General features: G+C 41.0%; 1 protein-coding gene across 1 annotated transcript in view; it reads left to right on the forward strand.

Annotated features, from left to right (window-relative positions):
- nrbp2b (nuclear receptor binding protein 2b) overlaps positions 1-19,037 on the forward strand; it is a 38,712-nt gene that overhangs the window by 14,620 nt on the left and 5,055 nt on the right. The window contains exons 2-13 of the mRNA XM_084340851.1: positions 13,550-13,672; positions 14,480-14,581; positions 14,676-14,765; positions 16,164-16,204; positions 16,298-16,392; positions 16,535-16,558; positions 16,666-16,752; positions 17,777-17,832; positions 17,914-18,009; positions 18,297-18,429; positions 18,734-18,836; positions 18,926-18,976. Coding sequence (XP_084196977.1) covers positions 13,550-13,672; positions 14,480-14,581; positions 14,676-14,765; positions 16,164-16,204; positions 16,298-16,392; positions 16,535-16,558; positions 16,666-16,752; positions 17,777-17,832; positions 17,914-18,009; positions 18,297-18,429; positions 18,734-18,836; positions 18,926-18,976 — 1,001 coding nt within the window. The remainder of the gene's footprint in view (positions 1-13,549; positions 13,673-14,479; positions 14,582-14,675; positions 14,766-16,163; positions 16,205-16,297; positions 16,393-16,534; positions 16,559-16,665; positions 16,753-17,776; positions 17,833-17,913; positions 18,010-18,296; positions 18,430-18,733; positions 18,837-18,925; positions 18,977-19,037) is intronic.

Here is a 19,037-nt window from a genome sequence, read left to right on the forward strand (position 1 = left end):
AAGAGCTAGAAACAGCTCTTGGCGAGTAAAAATTTGCGTAGCACCTTACCAAAGTAAAAGTAGCAAATCCACACTGTAATGCAATACTCAAGTTACGACCTGATTTCCAAATCTTACTGAACCTGTTCTCATTCCTGGAAATGTTTTCCTATCTGCTCAAATGAGCTGTCAATCAAACAGTTGCCATCGCAGGATCTCTGGTGTAGAGGGATAATGGCGTCTGCTGTGAAGTTAGTGGATTTATTTGGGGGGTTTTTGCCATTTTTTCACCATGTAATCATGTAATGCTGTGTTTTGGACTAAATATGTTAGTTTGATGCACTGCTAAAACACCCGGACACTTTATTGGGGAGTTGGCAAATCATTGTACATGCTAGTTTGTTAGCTTGTTTGTTTGTTGATTGTACCTTGCAGATGGGGTTTTATCTTGAAATGGTTTGCCTGACTAGAATCAGGAGAATATAAGCACTCTCGTGATGTATGGCACGATTTTGAACTTAAATTGACTTGTTTGCCTGTTTGCTTAGCTGTGTTTGTAAAGTTTGGTGAACTAGTTGGACTGTTAACAGGTTTTAAATCTGCTATAGTTAATACATTATTTTATATTGACATTAATCAAATGACTGTGTGTAACATGATAATCCAAGTCACATCACTTGAGTCTGCAGCTCCCCCTAAGCCCTATGAAGCGTTTTAGCATCTTTCAGCTCAGCTTTTCAGCTTGTTTTGGTATTCACAATTTGCAGATTTACAGTGTTTTCAATGTTTTCTGCTCTAACATACTGCTGTTACCAGCCAAAAACCTCTGATGAACGAACTGTGCACTACCTGCTCAGCTCCAAACAGCAGACAGACAAAGTTAGCAACTTTATTTTAAACAAAGTGAAGAATTTAGCTGCTAAAGAAATAGACATGTCCCTCAAAAGTTGGAGGAGACCAAAAACGGAGCAAAAAGGAGAATGAGTATTGAAATTACACTAAACAATTGCATGGAAACACATCTCAAAATAAATGTGAATATTGCTATATGCTTGCTGAATGTATAAATTGGAAACTCTTCACTAAGCTGCTCGCCCATGTCAACTTTATAAGTGAACGATATGGCAAACTTCTCATGTATACAGCTCCTTGCTCTGCCACAATTAACCAAAAGTACAAGTCTAGTAAAAAAATGTTGTACAAGTATAAACTTCCATAACATGGAAACCTAAAATCAAGAAGGATACAAGCACCTCATAATTACTTTTAAGTGCAGTACTCGAGTAAATGCACTTATTGAGCCCTTCATGCATACTTTCCATCAGATTGCAGTCAGTTGTGGAATCTATCTAAGTGCAAGAGAAAGCTTTCGTGGGAAAATACAGGACTTGAGTCTGTGAGTCTGCAAGGCCGGGCTCGAGGACTGGGCCAGCATTTAAAGAGCAGCTTCCTGTTCAAAACAGACGTCATTCAGAAGTTTATAAGCAGGAAGTCAGTCAGCGAGAAAAAGGCTATTTTACCTGAAGGTAGTGGCCAGAAAATCTGTTTGTGAGACTCTTTGAATGTGAGATGAGTCTGAGTTTGGAAAGCAGCCGTCTCATCAATCAATCCCTTAGAGGAGGGAGAGGAAGAAAGAGCCGTTGATGATTCATACACATTTTCCACAATTATGACTCGGCATGACTGTCTGACTCTACAGGGGCTGTGAAATTAGTAAATCAGGGTAATCGCTGCAGTGTTATGTAAGGATGTTGGTCTGGAGGAATTTTTTCTGCATGTTATTGCTGCTGCAGACGAGATAATGTGGAGATAAAATCTCAGTGTGACGGGTCAGACTGTTCCGGCACACCTGATTGATTCATCACCGCAGGAAGTCAACAAAATACTTTAAAATACAAATGGCTGCTGTTAGGAATTATTGTCCTATCAGCCATATAAATAAAACCATAGCCAATAAAACCATACAAAATGATAAAATGATCAATAGATTTCAAACAAGGCTGGACCCTCCCCCCCCCCTTGTGATCCGAGGTCTATTTGCTTCATTAAAAACTTGTTAACCTTGGACTCTCACGTAGCGGAGAACCGGAAGCCTCACAGCAGGATAAAACATATTCAGCTCAACAGATAATTGAATTTTTTATCCAGGCACAATTTTTATTTGAGTAATTTATCAAATGAAGCCTGAATTATTTTAATCATTCATGTGAAATGAAGCACAAAATATTTGAGACGGTTCAAATAATTTCCTCCTGAATTAGGTATACTGAACACAAATTACATTTTTTTTTTCAATATATTTTATTTTCAGCGTCAACATTGGAAGTTGTACATTCACAAAAAAATACAAAAAAGCAGAACAACGATGCTCATTTCTTCTTTCTTGTCAGGATCTCCAACCCTTGGCATGCCTCAGCCTCAGGCAACAACCAAAACGGAGACGGAAAAGAGAAAGAGAGAGGGGGAAAAAGAAGGCGTTCAAAGGCGGGGAAATAGGGAGTTAAACAATGGAAGAAAATGAAAATGTAGTGTCTAAAGTGTCTATAAGAGATAAAAATGTTTTTTCAGGTCGGAAGCTACATTTAGTGAGATCTGTGGCACTTTATTCAGGACCAAAAAAACCTCTGGATATGATAGAACGGTATTAATACAACACAGATTCAACATTTGGTTGCAAGAAAGTGAAAACTAAAAAAGATTATTTGTTTGGATTAAAAGTGTATTTTTATGAATTCGATTGCTGTCACATTCAGAAATAACTACTGAAATGAATACACGTTGCCAACCATCCTTAAACTAGATCAAACTTTATGCCTCTGCATTGAATCTGCACCATACCTATGAAGTGTTTTTACTAGTTTCCCCAGTAAACACACCAACCTCTTTGGCTGTTGCAGTCCCTTCTTGACCAGCTGACTGCTGCTCTTCTTGGGTTATACTACAGCTCTTCACAGCCGGAGTGTCTTTGGGCTAGAGAGAGCAGACAGGCTGAATGTCCGAAGGGTGGGCTACCCCTCCATGAGGAGCCCAGTGGCACACACCGCCTTGCTGAAAGTAATGTTCAAGCTCGGCCGATGTGTAACCATAAATCAGCCTTTAGGGTTTCTTGCATTTTCTGTAGAAATTTCAACCCAATCCAGCGGAAAAAAGCAATCGGTGAGGCTAAGAACACATATAAAGAACCACAAAAATGACAAAATGTATCATTTAAAGCATCATGTTAGAAGTTGACAATACAATAACTCATGCATGAAGCTTCCTAAAGAAAAATGATAATTAGTTGTGTTTGTGACATTGTGAGTTTGACCTTTGCTGCACGCCTTCCCCTCACTCTCACATTTGTCCTGTAAAATCAGCAAAACTCTCTTCAGATAAATGATTAATGACGGCAATGATGCAATAACTTCCATTCATGCTTTGAGGTGAAAAAGCCAGAACAGAGGATCCTGCGCTGATAACAGAGTCAGATAATGATTCATCTTGCTACCTGATGCAGTTTTAACCTTTCTCAGTGGAGGAGAGGTAAACAGAGCCACGTGGGTACTGAGGTGTGATAAGGCAGGGTGTTATTTCTCCCACGTAGGCTTTTCCTATTCTCTCCTGATAGTCTCTGAGCCAAGATGCCGGTTCATATGCTTAGAAGATAAGACTCATATTGGTCGTGCCAGATAGAGAGATATGCGTCTCACTTATTAATGAACCACAAAACCAAGATAAATTCATGTCATCAGATACAGAGTTTCTATTTTGTTACGTTGCTTTTAGTCTGAACAATGTTGGGTTTGTTTACGGCAGCACAGTTAATCTTCCTCTGTTCTTTCTACCCTGTAATTGTTATAAATGTCAGTTATCTTGTCTGTCTTAAGAGTAAAATGAGTAAACACACACTGTAGGTATGAACAAAAAACGACTCTTGACCTTGTGCTGTTTCTTTCCACTTGAACGCAGGAATGTTTGACCATTTGAGTTAGAAGGGTGTGTAACAAAAGGGCAGTGGAGCTCTTTTTCAGCTCACTGCCTCGACGGCTCGAGGAAGGTTCAGGGGTTTGACACGGAGAGAAGAGCAGACGTAGATTGATGCTTTTCCAAAAATCTTGAAATATGTGTTTCCCAAAGCCCGAGCTGACGTCCTCAGATGTCTTGAGGAATCAGAGACATTTTACAAGGAAATTACTCAAACCAATAAATCCATTATCAAAATAGTTGACAACTAAATGATTAATTGTTGCAGCTCTAGCTTAAATGATTACTAATCAATCAGATAAGCAAAAAAACATTTACTGTTAGCAGTTGATTAATCACGCAATTTATTGACTAAACATTATTTAGTGACAGATGCAATAATGATAATATAACCAGCAAATGTTTGGTATTTTTGCTTGAAAAATGACTGAAACGATTAATTGGTTATCGAAATAGTTAACAATTATTTTTCTTGTGATTAAAAAATTATGCTTGGAGGCAATTAGAGGCTGTTCGACTGGTTAAAGGGCATTACTAGAATGACAACCTCCTTGGCAGAGGCAATTATTGGAAATAAATGTATTGCTACAGTGTAAAAGAATAACAAAGCACAATCAGTCCAACGTCATATATGTTGAATTAAATAATAATTCCTTTTTGAGAGATATTGGAGTGACTTCTTTTCAAATAAATGGGTTCATATTCTTTGAATCAAGGTATTTATTACAGATAACTGTGTGCGTGTTAATACGTGCTATTTTTTTTATATATAACTATTTATATTAGATAATTTTGCAGAAGAAATAAGTGGTGACTATCCTTTTAATGTCCATTTTATTTTTGTTGACTATTCTTACTCGTTGGTAACTGTTATATTATTTCATATGTATTTTGTCCTACTCTTTTTCCACTAACCACTAGTTTCTTATATTCTGCAGCTCAGGGAAATGCTTTTTTTTTTGTTTTGCTGTTTTATACAATGCCAGTTGAGACCTGAATCTTAAATCTTTAAATGTAAGATTGTTTTGGTGTCTCTAGCAAAATAGGGCTACTGGCACCAGTCTTTGTCAGGTTTGCATTTTAACTCTTAAATAGTAATGTATTTGGGGTCAGATTAAATGGAGAGATTATGCCCAAGTACATTCTGATATTTAGTAAACAAAGAAAATGAAGCAACTGCTGCATGATTATTACTATTATGCTCATTTATTTAGTTAGGTGTATAGTTTTAGCATTCTTTAGGAAAAGTATGGCCCAATATTATACATCTAATTTTTATGCAATTTGAATTCATTTTAATGTGTCTTTATTTATTCAGATATAGATATTTAAAAAGGAAAACATTTCAAGATGCTTTTCCCGACTGTTGATTATTTCCATCGAAATCCTTTTTTCCGCACATTGACATTCATGTTGTGTACGTCTTTTACAAAATGATTAACTATATAAAGATTGACATAAAGTTTCAGATCAGGGATTTTTATTTTATTTTGAAATATAAAATATATGTTAAACACATTTATTGTTGGCAATTGATGTTCTTTTCCCTCCTGCCTGGGCCCCCTAGTGGCAAGGAGGCCCTAGGCATGTGCCTCGATCCAGCCCAGGAGGTACTCATGGTTTTTGTTGCATAAAGCAGAATTATTACGGCGTCCTTATTTAGTTGGATTTGATAAAGTGCTGTCGAAACCCATCCCTAGACTCAAAGATTGCTAATCAACATCTGACTTGCAGTGTAAATTGGTGTGAAAACACTCCTTCACACATGTGATAGCACTCGCAGTCACTCCTCCACCTTCACCCGCTTGCCCTACAAGTTGACTCCTTGTTTCTGAGGAATCTCTATTGATGGGAAAATCCTTATGCAATAAGCCTATCTCATCCCAGTCAGAGCAGCTTCTTCCTTCTTGAATGCAGTTGTGGGTTTGCCATCTCTCTCCCGCCGGCCTTATAAATCTGCAGCTTTGTCACCGTGACAATGGGAGCGAGGACAGTGCGGCTGCTGTAATCTTGTAGCTCGGGTACAGACTGAAACACAGACAGCTGCAGAACTGAAGGCTAAATTTGAAAGAAACCAAACATTTTGTAACGATTTGTTAAGGCCTCACATTGTTTATCATGTCCCAGTTACATAAACCAAGTGCAGGATTCGGTCAAAACTAACTTTCTTTTTGTTAGCGGGACTAATGTGATTTTATCTAACCTTTTTTTTCAAATATATATTTTTTTTACAGCAGGTGAGGACATAAAAACTAATCTTTTATTATCAGCAGAGCGTCATGAAAGAGGCTGAATAACTTTCCCTCTTTTTCACCGTGTTTTGACTATATCGTGTCCTGTTTCTGTTGTTTCCAGCAGCTCTCCATCTGCTCTGATAACCCTCCTTGCTGTCCTACATTCCTCTTAGCGGGGAGCTTTAACCGCTCCATGAGAAAATGAAAAAGTGAGACGTGACAGGGTCTGATGTGTCTGATATCAGCTCATGAGCCTGTGCGACCTTGTGCGTCCTTCGAGAGGTCGAACCTCTTACGCTCTGCAGAAAAACGAGAAGTTTAATTAAGTTAATGTGGGATTTGATGGACAGCGGACACACGCTGTCATAAAGTAGGTGGTTGAGTCGAGCATTTCCTGTCCCCGGCTTGACTTGTCACGGCCTGTGCCATCACGTTGCTCTTCACGCACACAATATCCGAGACGTTGACCTGATTGTGTGCTGCACATGTGACATCCTGGGGCCAGAGACAGAGACTAGAGAGACGTGGGAGGTTGACTGTAGAGCGGTGAAGGTCAGCAGACGGTCAGGGGGCTCGAGGGCTCGACAGGAGGAGACCGTGAGACGACGTGCAAAGTCTGGTTTGCTGCTGTGTTAAACATGATTTCCCTTTAGTTGACGAAAGAGGGGTAGGTAAGGATACTGAAAAATAGCCTGAGAAAGCTGATTAAAGTCCTCCGTGGTTCCACAAGGAGCTGAAATAACCCTGATAATGTCTTCAAGGTTGAGAGCTTGAGACTCCAAAACATTTAACAGGAAGCCTGCGATACACACCAGAAGTGTAGAGCTTGAAACAAGTGGGCATTGAGGAGGCAGTGAGGATCTGAAGATAAAAGCTATTTAGTTGCTTTGTGGGAAATGTCAGACCCAGAATCGCTTTTGTGTTAAAGTGCAGTACAAAATCACTGGATTATTCTTTTAACCTTGGAGACTTCAGTTTGACAAAGACACTTTCGCTCAAGGTCTTCTTGTTAGCTTTTCTGCAGCTTACACAAACAAGTTGGTTGGTTTTCAAAATAAAATAGAGACGTCCCTGCTTTGGAGGCTGCATGTTCAAGAAACGTCAGTGAAATGTGACGTGTGGCACAGCTGCAACATCTGTTTAATGTGTTTTGTTATCGTCTACTGCTGTATTTTATGATCTCTGTATGAGCACAACAGTCTTATACGTATTTTAATGCGACTCACGACGTGGCATAATGGGATGAATCAAACTGAAATGTCATTAAGGATCGGGTTAGAACAGCGCCTTACGAGGAACTACGCAAACAGTGAAGGGCAAGAAGTCGACTACGCATTTGATCATTTAAAATGAGCGATGCAGCTCAGGAATACAAAGGAGCACATTTGTAGAGTCCTGCCTCAACCGAGGTTACAATATTCCAGCTGCGTCTCGCGCCTCTTTTGTACATTGGGTGCCGAAATGAACTTCAGCAAACACCTGTGCACCCTCACTTACAGCTCCTCAGGAAAACCTCCTGTGTCCTCGAGGAGCACGTTAGGAAATGAAACATCCTTCAGTATGGCTGAGTTTGATTTACTGGTCACAGGCAGGAGGACGCTGGAGCGAGGACGCGAGGGAGGCACAAAGCAGATTGCTAGAGAGACACCTTGGCATGAATGACATGCTGTGTGCTTTGTAGCCTACTTACCCATGATAGAAACACAAAAAATAATTTTTTGGATTAGTTAAGTAAAAGTTATGTCTATAAAATGTCAGAAATAATAACAAATTAATGAATCGTGTCTTAAAATGTACTCAAACTCACAGTATTCAAGTGAGAATGATGTGAAATGAAGCAAAGATGTTTGACTCAAGCAGGCTATTGTTTTAATCTGAGAATGACTTCATTATTACTCTAAAAGTCTTTAATTGTCATTGATGCACTTTCTGACGATCACCTGTTGAATTGACAAATCTTTTCAGGAAAAGAATTTCAAGGTTGCCTGCAGATGGTCTGATATTTATTTTCCAACATTTTATATCATTATTTAGAGCCAGAAACACCTACATCGAATACTTCTATATCTTTACAACAAAAGATGCAATCATCTAATTTCCTGTATTCACAAGTATTTGCAGTTATTGCAGTGTACAGTTACTTTTTAGGATTACCTCGCTGTTTGAACTAAAGATCTTTGTTCTCTCACAGATCCACTCTGCAGAGTTAAAAATGTTTTTTTTTCTTTTTTTGCATTTGCCACCGCTCTTTGATCGTGCTCCTCTTTGATGCCAGCGAAATCTCTGAGACAGAAAGCACAAAGCAGCAGCCTCCTGCGCTCATTTACATACAGCACAGACACCTAGCAAGTATCTAGTACAGCATAATGCAGATCGCTTGGGTGTAGCCTTTTGCCGTACAGAATCTACTTATTAAATATTAATGTGGTGCGGCGTATCAGCTCATCGCCGAGGTATGAGGCGAGATACGGAGATACGGACGTGTGGGAGACAAAGCTCTTTGTCGCGGTGAGGCCTGGACCCACACACAGTCTCAGACAAAGACACTCTTTCATATAAGAAGCCTGTGCGGGGAGAAACGCAGCGAAAGAGCTGCCGTACTGTAGTTTAGTCTTTTCTTCCACGGCTCTGCTAATCCTCCCTCCGGCTGACTCATCACTCACCTTTTCTCATTTTGAGATAATTCGCTGGCTTTGTGCCGAACGTGGAAAAAGATGCCGCTCGGATTATGGGCAATAAAGATGTCCAACGGTTTTACAAAATACTCTGGCCGATGTAGTAATGTCTTTTATAGAACCACGTGTTTCATAAAGTGGTGAACCGCGCCCCATCCGTTGCCCAATCATGACACTATCACCTGTTACCAATGAACCTGTTTCATGGCTCGTTTTTGATCATTCCTCATCTTTCCCACTCTTTGATCAATAAAGTTGATGAGATGAAACATGACATATATTGCCTTTGTACAGTTTTCAAGTCAAAAAGGACTAGCAAATGATCACATTCAGTTTTATTTGTTTTACAAGGCATCCCAACCATACTTGCCTTGCCTTCTTTGCCCTCTCCCTGCTTTCTCACAGGCTCACAATTCTCCAATGTTTCTCCTGATTTCTGACAAATTTTCCCTTTTAGTAACTTGCTTCTGGCACTGTACAACATCTAGTCTGCTGTGCTGTTGAGCCTCGTCCTCCTCGGTCAGTGAGAGACAGACTGAGGAGTGGATAGGAGAGAGAATATTTAAACAGATTTCAGACGCGCCGGAGAGAAGAATTCACATTTCTTATTGTAAATGTTAAAATTCTGACATTGAATTTCTTCTCCAAAACTACACAGTGCCCCTTTAATCTCACTAAATATGATTATAATACAGATTCACTACATACTTTGTCATACCTTTTCGAACAGGTTAGATGAATTGGCCAATAATATTATTACAGACAGCTATACCTTGTCTTTTTTCTTTTATAAAGACTGGAAACTGGAATAAAACTGAATTATCTTCAGGGGCAGAAGAGTGATTTGAGTTGGGTCGTGTCTTGCCTAAAAAAAAAAGGACTTGCTTAAGACTTGAAGTCACATGTCTGCTTATATTTCATTAGAAGCCCTTATATATGGGGGCTACATAATGCTGTGCACATTACCTGTAGCTGTTAGCCATGGTGGAGTGATAAACTGCAACAAAAGGGGATTATTCAAACTCGGAATATCTCTCAAGTGGTGTTTTTCCCTTTACAAATATAAAGCAAATCCTTTACCCAGAAGGCCATCATGAGTGAGAAACACAGGAATAAACCCTGTGGCGAGGTAATGAGAGGTTAGTGTGACACCCTTCGGGATCCAGTTCTACCCGGCTCAGATGTTAACAAACATCAGAATAGAAGTTGTTTTGACATGAACACTCGATCCTTCAATCCCCTCTCCACACCCTCGACCCACCTCCCTCCCAGCGGCCAATCGCAGCCGAGCATCCAGTGTGCTGTTTACGAGTCTCACGCTACCACGACCAAGCAACGCACCCCTGGGACGTAACATTGGGACTGGGGACCGAGTGTTTCTCAACGTCTAGAGAAAATAAACAAGAGCCGAGAGGGGAGCCGACATGATTCGCTGCTGATCGCTGTTGAAGCAAAGGAATTCCCCTCGGTCGGAGCATTGTGCCCCTGCCCTGTAATACCAGTAATCAGATTATCATCTCGTGTAGATTGGGAGTAGTCCGATTATATGTCGTGTCTGCTCTGCTGCCTGTGAAGAAAACCCTGCAGAGAGCTCTGCGGCTGTGCTTTACTGTAAGTTGAGCAATAACCAGACCACAGCGGCTAGAAAACATTCAGTGGGACATTTCTTCCTCTTGAAAATATCCGCCGTCAGTGTATGAAATCAGAGTATTTATAGCAGCCTTTGTGGCTGCTCTGATTGCTGTTTGTGTTCTGCCTGTTTGGTTCGGTTAACAAGCCTCCTCCTGTTGAGCCGGATACAGAGAGACGTTTTTGACTCCATTCAGCGCCGCGTCTCGGATGGTGATGTCATGAAGCGCGGTACAAGTGGAGCCCTGTGGCACATATCAATGGTTAGCATTTAGCAGCAGTAAATAGTAATTGAGGTGGAGAGAGCGGCGCAAATAATAGTCGTTCAGTGGCTTCCCCCGTCATCAGGCTCTGTGTCAGTTCTCAGCTGTTCGACAGAGACGCCCAGCTGACATTTTAAGACCAGAATGGTGATGATGATGATGATGGTGATGATAGAGGAGTGTCAGACATCCTTACTTATTTTCTAAATGCCTAAAATGTCTGAATATATCTTCATTGAAAGATCAGGATTATGGCATCAGGTTAGCGCAGAGTGAGTAGGTCTAGTTTGGTTTCGTTGAGTTACTCACAGTGAAGGAGAGGAAACAGATATAATCAAACAAATAAAAGAATTACATTTTCATTCATCAAAAACAAAACAAACAAACAACACACAGCACAACAAATATACACAAAACACAGAAGCAAGTATAAACAGGAAGGAAGGAAGGAAGGAAGGAAGAGAGGAAAACGGCAATCAAGCCTAGAATAGGTAGATATCTACATCCAACAAAAGCATTTTACAGTGAGATTCAAGATAAAATCAGTTTTTATAACTTTTTTACAATTTCAGTGAAATATTCAATGAATTCAATGAGTGTTAACCTCTAAATCTGATGTACAATCATTGTCTTGATGTGTGCCAATAAGGTAAAAGAAAATAACTTTCTCACGTGGTGGAATATGAGTGGATGCATGATGGTAAAATAAAGAAAACTGAAAAGTATCAGTAAGATTTTGCTCACAATTCATGTATTTAAACATAAACAAGAATGTTCGAAAGACATTTATCTTATATAAAGGCAACAGTTAATATTTCCTAAACAAAATAGGTGCTGGTGGATCTTGTCTGTTCAAGTGTGGAATGGTTTTTATAAACCTCTTCTGAATTGCATGTAATCTGGTGAGATAAGATGGATCAGAGGGAGCCAGACAGTGTTATATAGAGCAATATCTGATGTTGTAGATTTACTTCACAGCTGCTTGATACAGATCTGTCGCATGTTTTTCTTGTGACTAAACCCATTGAGCAATGTGTACTTTAAGTCATGGGTTGCTTTCATGGTTTGGACCCTTTAGTTTCACTAAAGGGGAACTTTAAAGAGCAGCTTAACATCCTGGTCTCGTTTCGGAGTGGAGCAAAGTTTTATTAATGGGCCCCCATTTTGCTTGGGGATGTACATTTCAGCAAGATTGGCGATCGCTGAAAGACAGACTGGTTACCTCTTGTACTAATAATCCACTTATTCACGTCTGTGTCTGGGGGGTTTGGGAACCACTGAATTATAGTTTTCACTTTAGGAAATCAATCCCAAGATCAATGATTCCGTCTCCTCCAGAACCATGGAGCTAATACTCTATTGATCCTTGTGAGGGAATCTCAATGAGGTCAGAGGTCAGGGTCCCCGAGTCGTTGAAGATTTCTTGCTGCAGACCTCAACGCAGTCATGTGGAAAAATAATGACACACATCCTCTAAATCCAGCGTGTTTGGAACCACCGTCCTCTGGAAATGACGCCAATTCTCCAATAATTTCACAAGATGCCGGATTAGTAGGAATTGCGGCGTTTTGCATCATGGCTAACACTTGTTAGCACTTACCTTTTCACCCAAATCCAGCCCTCTGAGTCACTGCACCACCACTTCTGCTGCATAAAAGTATAAGGAGGGTTACGTCAGGTCAAGCTGAGGCAGCACTATCCTGCGATGAGCAGTCTAGCTGGTTGCGTAAGCCCTGACGGAGCCCTGGAGCTGTCTGCGTCTGCCAGATTACAGACCGGGCCGCTGCCTCGTCGATCCTCTCCGTTTCCTCCTTTTCTTTGTAGTTCTTGGATCTCCGCTGCCGCCTCCTCCATCTTGTGTCCCATGTCTCATCTCTGTAAATCCCTCATCCACAATCCCCCTCACTTCTCCCTTTAATCCATCTCTTCCCTCTTTACACAAGCTGCTGCTCATCCTGTCGCCTCTCTTTACTCTTTATCGTCAAGCTATAGCTGGCTGGGAGCTTTAAACATAACCTCAATACCGGGAATCATTTTCCATCTATCCACACTGGTGCCTTCTCACGCACTAATGGATTGGAAAGTGAATTTGATGGCGTTTAAATAGAAATCAGTCTCACAGACAGTAGATTTAACTCCTTACTAATGGAGCTGCCGTTGTCAGGTCTCTGTGAATGGATTATGTGGAGCTTTCAGCAGATATTATTTTCACAGCAGGGGCGATGTCTAATCATGCTTCAGCGAGGGCTCCTTGATGCTCTGCTGCTTTGTTTTTACAGTAGTTTGAACAACTCCGCAGTCCCCTTCAGCCCTTCCAGCAGAAGCAGGTTGTCGGTTGGATTCTCGTAAATGTCCTCTGCTTAAACAGCCTGCAAAATTTTGTGCTGAGCAACAGACTTAATGAATGGACTAATTATCCTGCTAACTAAATGATCAGAGGGCGGGAATGAGGTGGCTTAATGGTCGCATCTGGCCCACCGCCCGCCAGGTGAATAGGTTTGCTCTAAAGAGACAGATATTTCCATCAAGAGTGGAAATAACGGCGCTAAAATGAGAAGGAATATTCGACACAAACACGACTCCAAAAGACTGCTAAAGCTGCAACTGTTTGCTCACTTTAGTTTGTCGACTTAATATGATGACAATATGTCAGTGTTGTGATCACAGCGTGCTCCTGCTGCCCCAAAGTGTCCAAAACAATCAGTCAATGCAGGTTTGGTGTCACCTTTGTTGTATAAACTCGAGCACTTCTGATTTTGTAGTTGCTGTGCTAAGTCCCATGTGTGTTTCTGTCTGCCCCCTGCAGGTGAGCCAAGGTAATGTCCCGGGTGTGGAAAGTGCCTCTCTGGCCATGGACACGGAGGAGGGCGTGGAGGTGGTGTGGAACGAGGTGCTCTTCTCTGACAAGAAGGTCTTCAAAGCACAGGAGGTAACGTGGCTCATTTCTCGTTATGTTTCATTTCATCGACAACTGCGGTCCTTTGATGGAGGGTTTACCTACAGCTACTTATGTGATGGCTGTCTTGCTCGCAGCCATAAGTATTTTTAATCCTGCGTTATAAGTTAATTATGGATTTAAGCCAAGTTATAATGTCACAAAAAAGCAATTATTTTCTATCCTGGTATTTTCCATTATCTGTTTTGCAATCTCTTGGCAGTATGAGCAAAGTTCAAGAACGAGTCTGGAAATAAAATATGAAAATGTTCAGCGTTTTCTTTCCTGAGGCTTTTGTCTCGCTCCTGAGAAACTCTTTGTTATATAATTTCAAGTATAGAACCACTTAATATTGTATTATTTTTTCCAACAGCACTCTCATCGGGACCTTGAGTTGGATGTCTGTTATTGATGTATCTGCTGTTTTTTTTTTCTTATTAAATAAAATGTCAAAAAGTAGTCAAAAAAATGCCCATCACACGTTCCCAGAGTCTAAGTTGGCATATTAAAGGTGCTTGTTTTGTTTGGATTATAGTCCAAAACCCTCAGATATTCAGATTGTCAGCCCAGAAGCCTACAAAAACAGAAAATATTAACACTAGACAAGTTTGAAATAGAGGATTTTGGGCATTTTGCCTTAAAAAGCACCGAAAATATGAATCGATTTTCTAAGATGTTGCAGATTTATTTACCGATCAAGAAAAGCAATTAACTTTTACATTTAGATTTATTGGAAAAGACCATTATTTGGTCCATTATGTACTGTGAAGATGTGAACCACCTCTGCTTCATGTTTTTCAGGACAAGATCAAGGAGATGTTTGAGAACCTGATGCAGGTCGAACACCCCAACATCGTCAAGTTTCACAAGTACTGGCTGGACATGAAGGAGAGTCAGGCGCGGGTATGATCTCGTCTCTTTAAATCCTCTCTGTTCTCTCCTTCTCCCTCTTTCACACACTTGTAAATGAACAGATTCCTACGTGCTTCCCCCGCAGGTTATATTCATCACAGAATACATGTCGTCGGGCAGCCTCAAGCAGTTCCTGAAGAAAACTAAGAAGAACCACAAGACCATGAATGTTAAGGTCAGTGTTGGTTATATACTGTATATATAACTGGTGTGCTGCTTATTCTGTCTGTCCTATGGTGGTGGCACAGGGTACTACAGTCCAATCACTATTCAGATCCATATTTCCCACAGGATTATAGATTATGTAACAGGACACCCTGGTGGCTCAGTCTGCTCAGACATATATCTCCCCCTCTCTCTGTGTCTTCTCTCCTCTGTCTTCGACATCTGCTGCTTTCTATTCAATCACACAAAACCAATTATTTTCATCACTGATCTACATGCCGATTATTTTCATGATTAATTTCATTGTCAAAGAATTGTGAAAAATGCTCATCACAGTTTCCCAGAGCTCAAAGTGACGTCTTCAAAGAGCCTCTTTTATCCAACCATGAATCCAAAATGCAAAGACTCTTCATTTACTGTCATAAATGCAACAGCAATTCTTACATTTAAGGAGCTGGAAGCAGCAAATGTCAAATGTTTGCTTGTTGGTTAAACACTGTATCAGCATGCTTGCTATAGTGTATATGTTCTATGGTGGAGGCACAGGGTGACAAAGGTGGCAACTAATTTTCTTCCGATCGACTATAGATTAACTGACTAATCACTGGATCTTGAGTAACAACACAACATTTAGTTGTTTTTCACATATACTCCTGGTTTTTGCCCTTATTCTGAGCAAGACAATATTCCCATTTACATGCGACCATGCATACTACGATTCATATATTGATGCACGTCCTATTCAAGCGCTATGGAGGAATTTACTTCCTTTTCAAACTGCAACCATGTTGCTCCCCTGGTTGTGCCCTTGTTGTTTAAAAGTAGGTGTGTTTCTCCCTCCAGCCAGAAATGTGGGCTTTTCTTCTGTGCATGCATCTCCGCCTCAGCTTTGCAAACTGTCTGCTGTTCTGTTGCGCCTCGGCCTCCCCAGCGAGTGAGAGACGGGCAGAGAAATGGAGAGGAGAATGAGTATTTAAACAAATTTGGACGCCCTGGAGGGAAGAATTCCCGTTTCTTATGGGACGTTTTAAAGGAGAGGGGCTGTAAAATCTGCCACTTCAATTTTTCTGTCAATCGCGCACCGCACAGCGTCAGTCCCCATCGAGAGGTGGACAAAAAGGGCAGTACGCCACTGCAGGGGCAAAAAATGAATGAATGAATGAATGAATGAATAAATAGTAAAAATACTTTACTTATCCAAATTAATGCTCGAAGGAGAATTTGTCTGTGTTGTTTTTTAATTTTTTATTGATTTAAATTTATTGAAACATTTCTGGTACAGGATATGAATCCTCTTCTCCAGACTCCAAACAAACCAAATATTATTATTATTATTATTATTATTATTATTATTATTATTGTGTGTGTCTGTAGAGGATTCATGTTGCTCCGTCACACTGTATTTCAGGCCTGGAAGAGATGGTGCACCCAGATTCTCTCTGCTCTCAGGTACTGACTGATTTCTTCCCCAGGCTTGTATCATCAGATATTTATCGTGTCAAAGCCATCGCATTAACCGGATGTTTTATGGTTTGCCGGCAGTTACCTGCACTCCTGCGACCCACCCATAATCCACGGCAACCTGACGTGCGACACCATCTTCATTCAGCACAACGGGCTCATCAAGATCGGCTCAGGTCTGCTCCCAGCAGGGCTTTTTGTGTTACTACAACCAGCACTGGCCACACATATTGTGGATGTCTGGATTCACTAAATGCATCTCCACAGTTTTACTAAACAGATTAAATATCTCAATTGTGCTTAATTTTCTTTCCGCAGTGTGGCATCGGCTATTTGTTAATGGTAAGACCATTTCGTCTTAGATATGTTTTAATTGGTGTCATGTCTGGCAAATCATATCAGTTTATTCCAGCTAATGCATCCGTGTCATCTCTGTCATCTCTCAACAGTGTTTCCAGACGCCGGTGTTCATGGGAAAGGGAGGCAACATCGCGACGAGCAGAGGAATCTTCACTTTTTTGCGCCAGAATATGGAGGTAAGAGTTGTGGAGCGAGGTTTAGCGTGTAACTTTTCTTCCACTTAATTTCTATCAAATCTACCTACATTCATTCTTAACTGAATGATCCACCACAAAGAAAAACATTCAGTCATTACCTCACTCATCAAATGTGACTTTAAAGGGACAGTCCACCCCAAAATCAAAAGTACATGCAGCATTTTAGTACTGTTTATCCATCTAGATTGTTTTGATGTGAGTTTTGGAGAAATCTGAGATTTCTGCTTTCTCTCAAATATATTGTAATTCGATGGCACTATTTTCCATCTGCAGAAAGAAGCATGCATCTATTCATCTACTCTCAGCCGAGGAGGATGCTATTAATATTTAGATCCCTCGTGGCCACAAGCGTGAAACCTCTCGTCCATGATTAGATGCACGCTTCCTTTCGTGTGTGACATGTTTAGTGGGTGGAAAATAGAAACTGTTCGTAACAAGGTCTGCGGATTATCTTGGGAAATCGGGTCATGATTTCCGTGACCCCCGTGATGGACAGAAAAATTGACGTGGCAGATTTTGCAGCATCTCCAAAACTCAGCAACTCACAGCAAAATAATCTCGATAGATAAAGGAAAAATATGTATTTGATTTTTGGGGTGGACTGTCCCTTTAAACTCGCTCTCAAGTTTGTACACACCTCCGAACAGACAGCACGCTAGCCCCTGTTGCTCCATGTTTCCCCTTTCCCACAACATCAGCATTAACAGGGTCTTTAAATAGCCCTAAAATAAGCATTTTGGAGCAAATGTTTTGAGTTGAATCTTCCACCAGAGAGCTGTGGGAAGTCTGTGACCTAACGACTGATATTGTCGGAGATAATGAAGTAAATGTCAGGATTGTTGGAGCCACTGTGAAATCGATTGATTCATTTAATGGGAGGTTTTGTGCTGATTTCACAGCTGTAAAAAACAGCTTAGTCTGAACTATACAAGCTAACTAAGACTGAATAATTACATTTTCATTTTGGGGTCTTTTATCTCTGCTCCTCCTTTTCTCTTTCCAGCTGGTGAAGATGATTACGCCATAGATATTTTCTCCTTTGGCATCTGTGCTCTAGAGGTGAGAGAAACTGCTCTGTAGAGGGATCCCCTCTCTGACCGTCTGTTTATGATTGTGTTAACAGATTATTTGTACCCCTAGATGGCAGTACTGGAGATCCAGGCCAACGGAGACACCGCTGTGTCCAAGGAGGCCATCATCAATGCAGGTCAATCTCTGGAAGACCCTCTCATGAGAGTGAGTGTCAAAAATACTTTATGTCCTAAATACACAGCAGTGCGACCGCAGAAACATGGAGACAAAGACGAACTGTCTCACACTGCTCCGTTAACACTGGCCTACACACATCACATTGCTTCTACAGATTCATTTCGTACCACATGCAGAGATTTTGTGCAGCTTTGGAGTAAACATGTTTGTAAAACATGCCAGTGATCAAATCCAGAACACACAGAGAGATGCTGGGTCATACTGTTCAGTCGTGTGGTTACATGTTGGACTCAGTGTCTCGTTGCTTCCTGCAGGAGTTCACACAGTCTTGTTTGCGTCACGAAGCCAAGCTCCGTCCTACGGCTCACGACCTTCTGTTCCACCGAGTCCTGTTCGAGGTCCACTCCCTCAAACTGCTCGCCGCCCACTGCCTCATCAACAACCAGTGTGAGTTTCTCACCTCCACGCGCCGAGATCATCGGCACCAAAAGTCTCCTCCTTCAATCCCTGTGACATTCACTTGTTCCTACATGCAGCAGATCATTTTTATCGCTCATTTATCGTGGGTTTTATACAATGTATCTGCCAGTTTAAGCATTCAGTCGGGCAATTTATGATCTGAAAAAGCTCATTTTGAAAGGGCAAATAGGTTGTCATTCTAAACATATATTGAAAACAACAACAACAACAAAAAGAAAATGTGCTGTATCAGTTCAGTTCACTAACTTCCACACGTGTCTTGTGTCAGCAGACCTGCTTCCAGAAAACTGTGTGGAGGAGAAAACCAAGTCCTTTGACCCCAACGCTGTCATGGCAGAGATCAAACACGAAGACAGACAGGGAGTTCAGCTCAAGTAAAGTCACACTCGCACCTCACATCTTTGCTGAAGAATACACTCTGACATATCGGGCCCAATGCTCACTGTTTCCTCGTGTCTTGTAGATATTCCCACGTGTCCCCTCTGGAGCTCGACAAGTTTCTGGAGGACGTCAAGTGAGTGGAGCTACAGTTTGTGACTCGTTTTGTATCGGCGATCAATCTGTGACTGCAGCAT

The sequence above is a fragment of the Pagrus pagrus genome (genome assembly GCF_965226575.1).
Source record: "Pagrus pagrus genome assembly, chromosome: 20".
NCBI classification, from domain to species: domain Eukaryota; kingdom Metazoa; phylum Chordata; class Actinopteri; order Spariformes; family Sparidae; genus Pagrus; species Pagrus pagrus.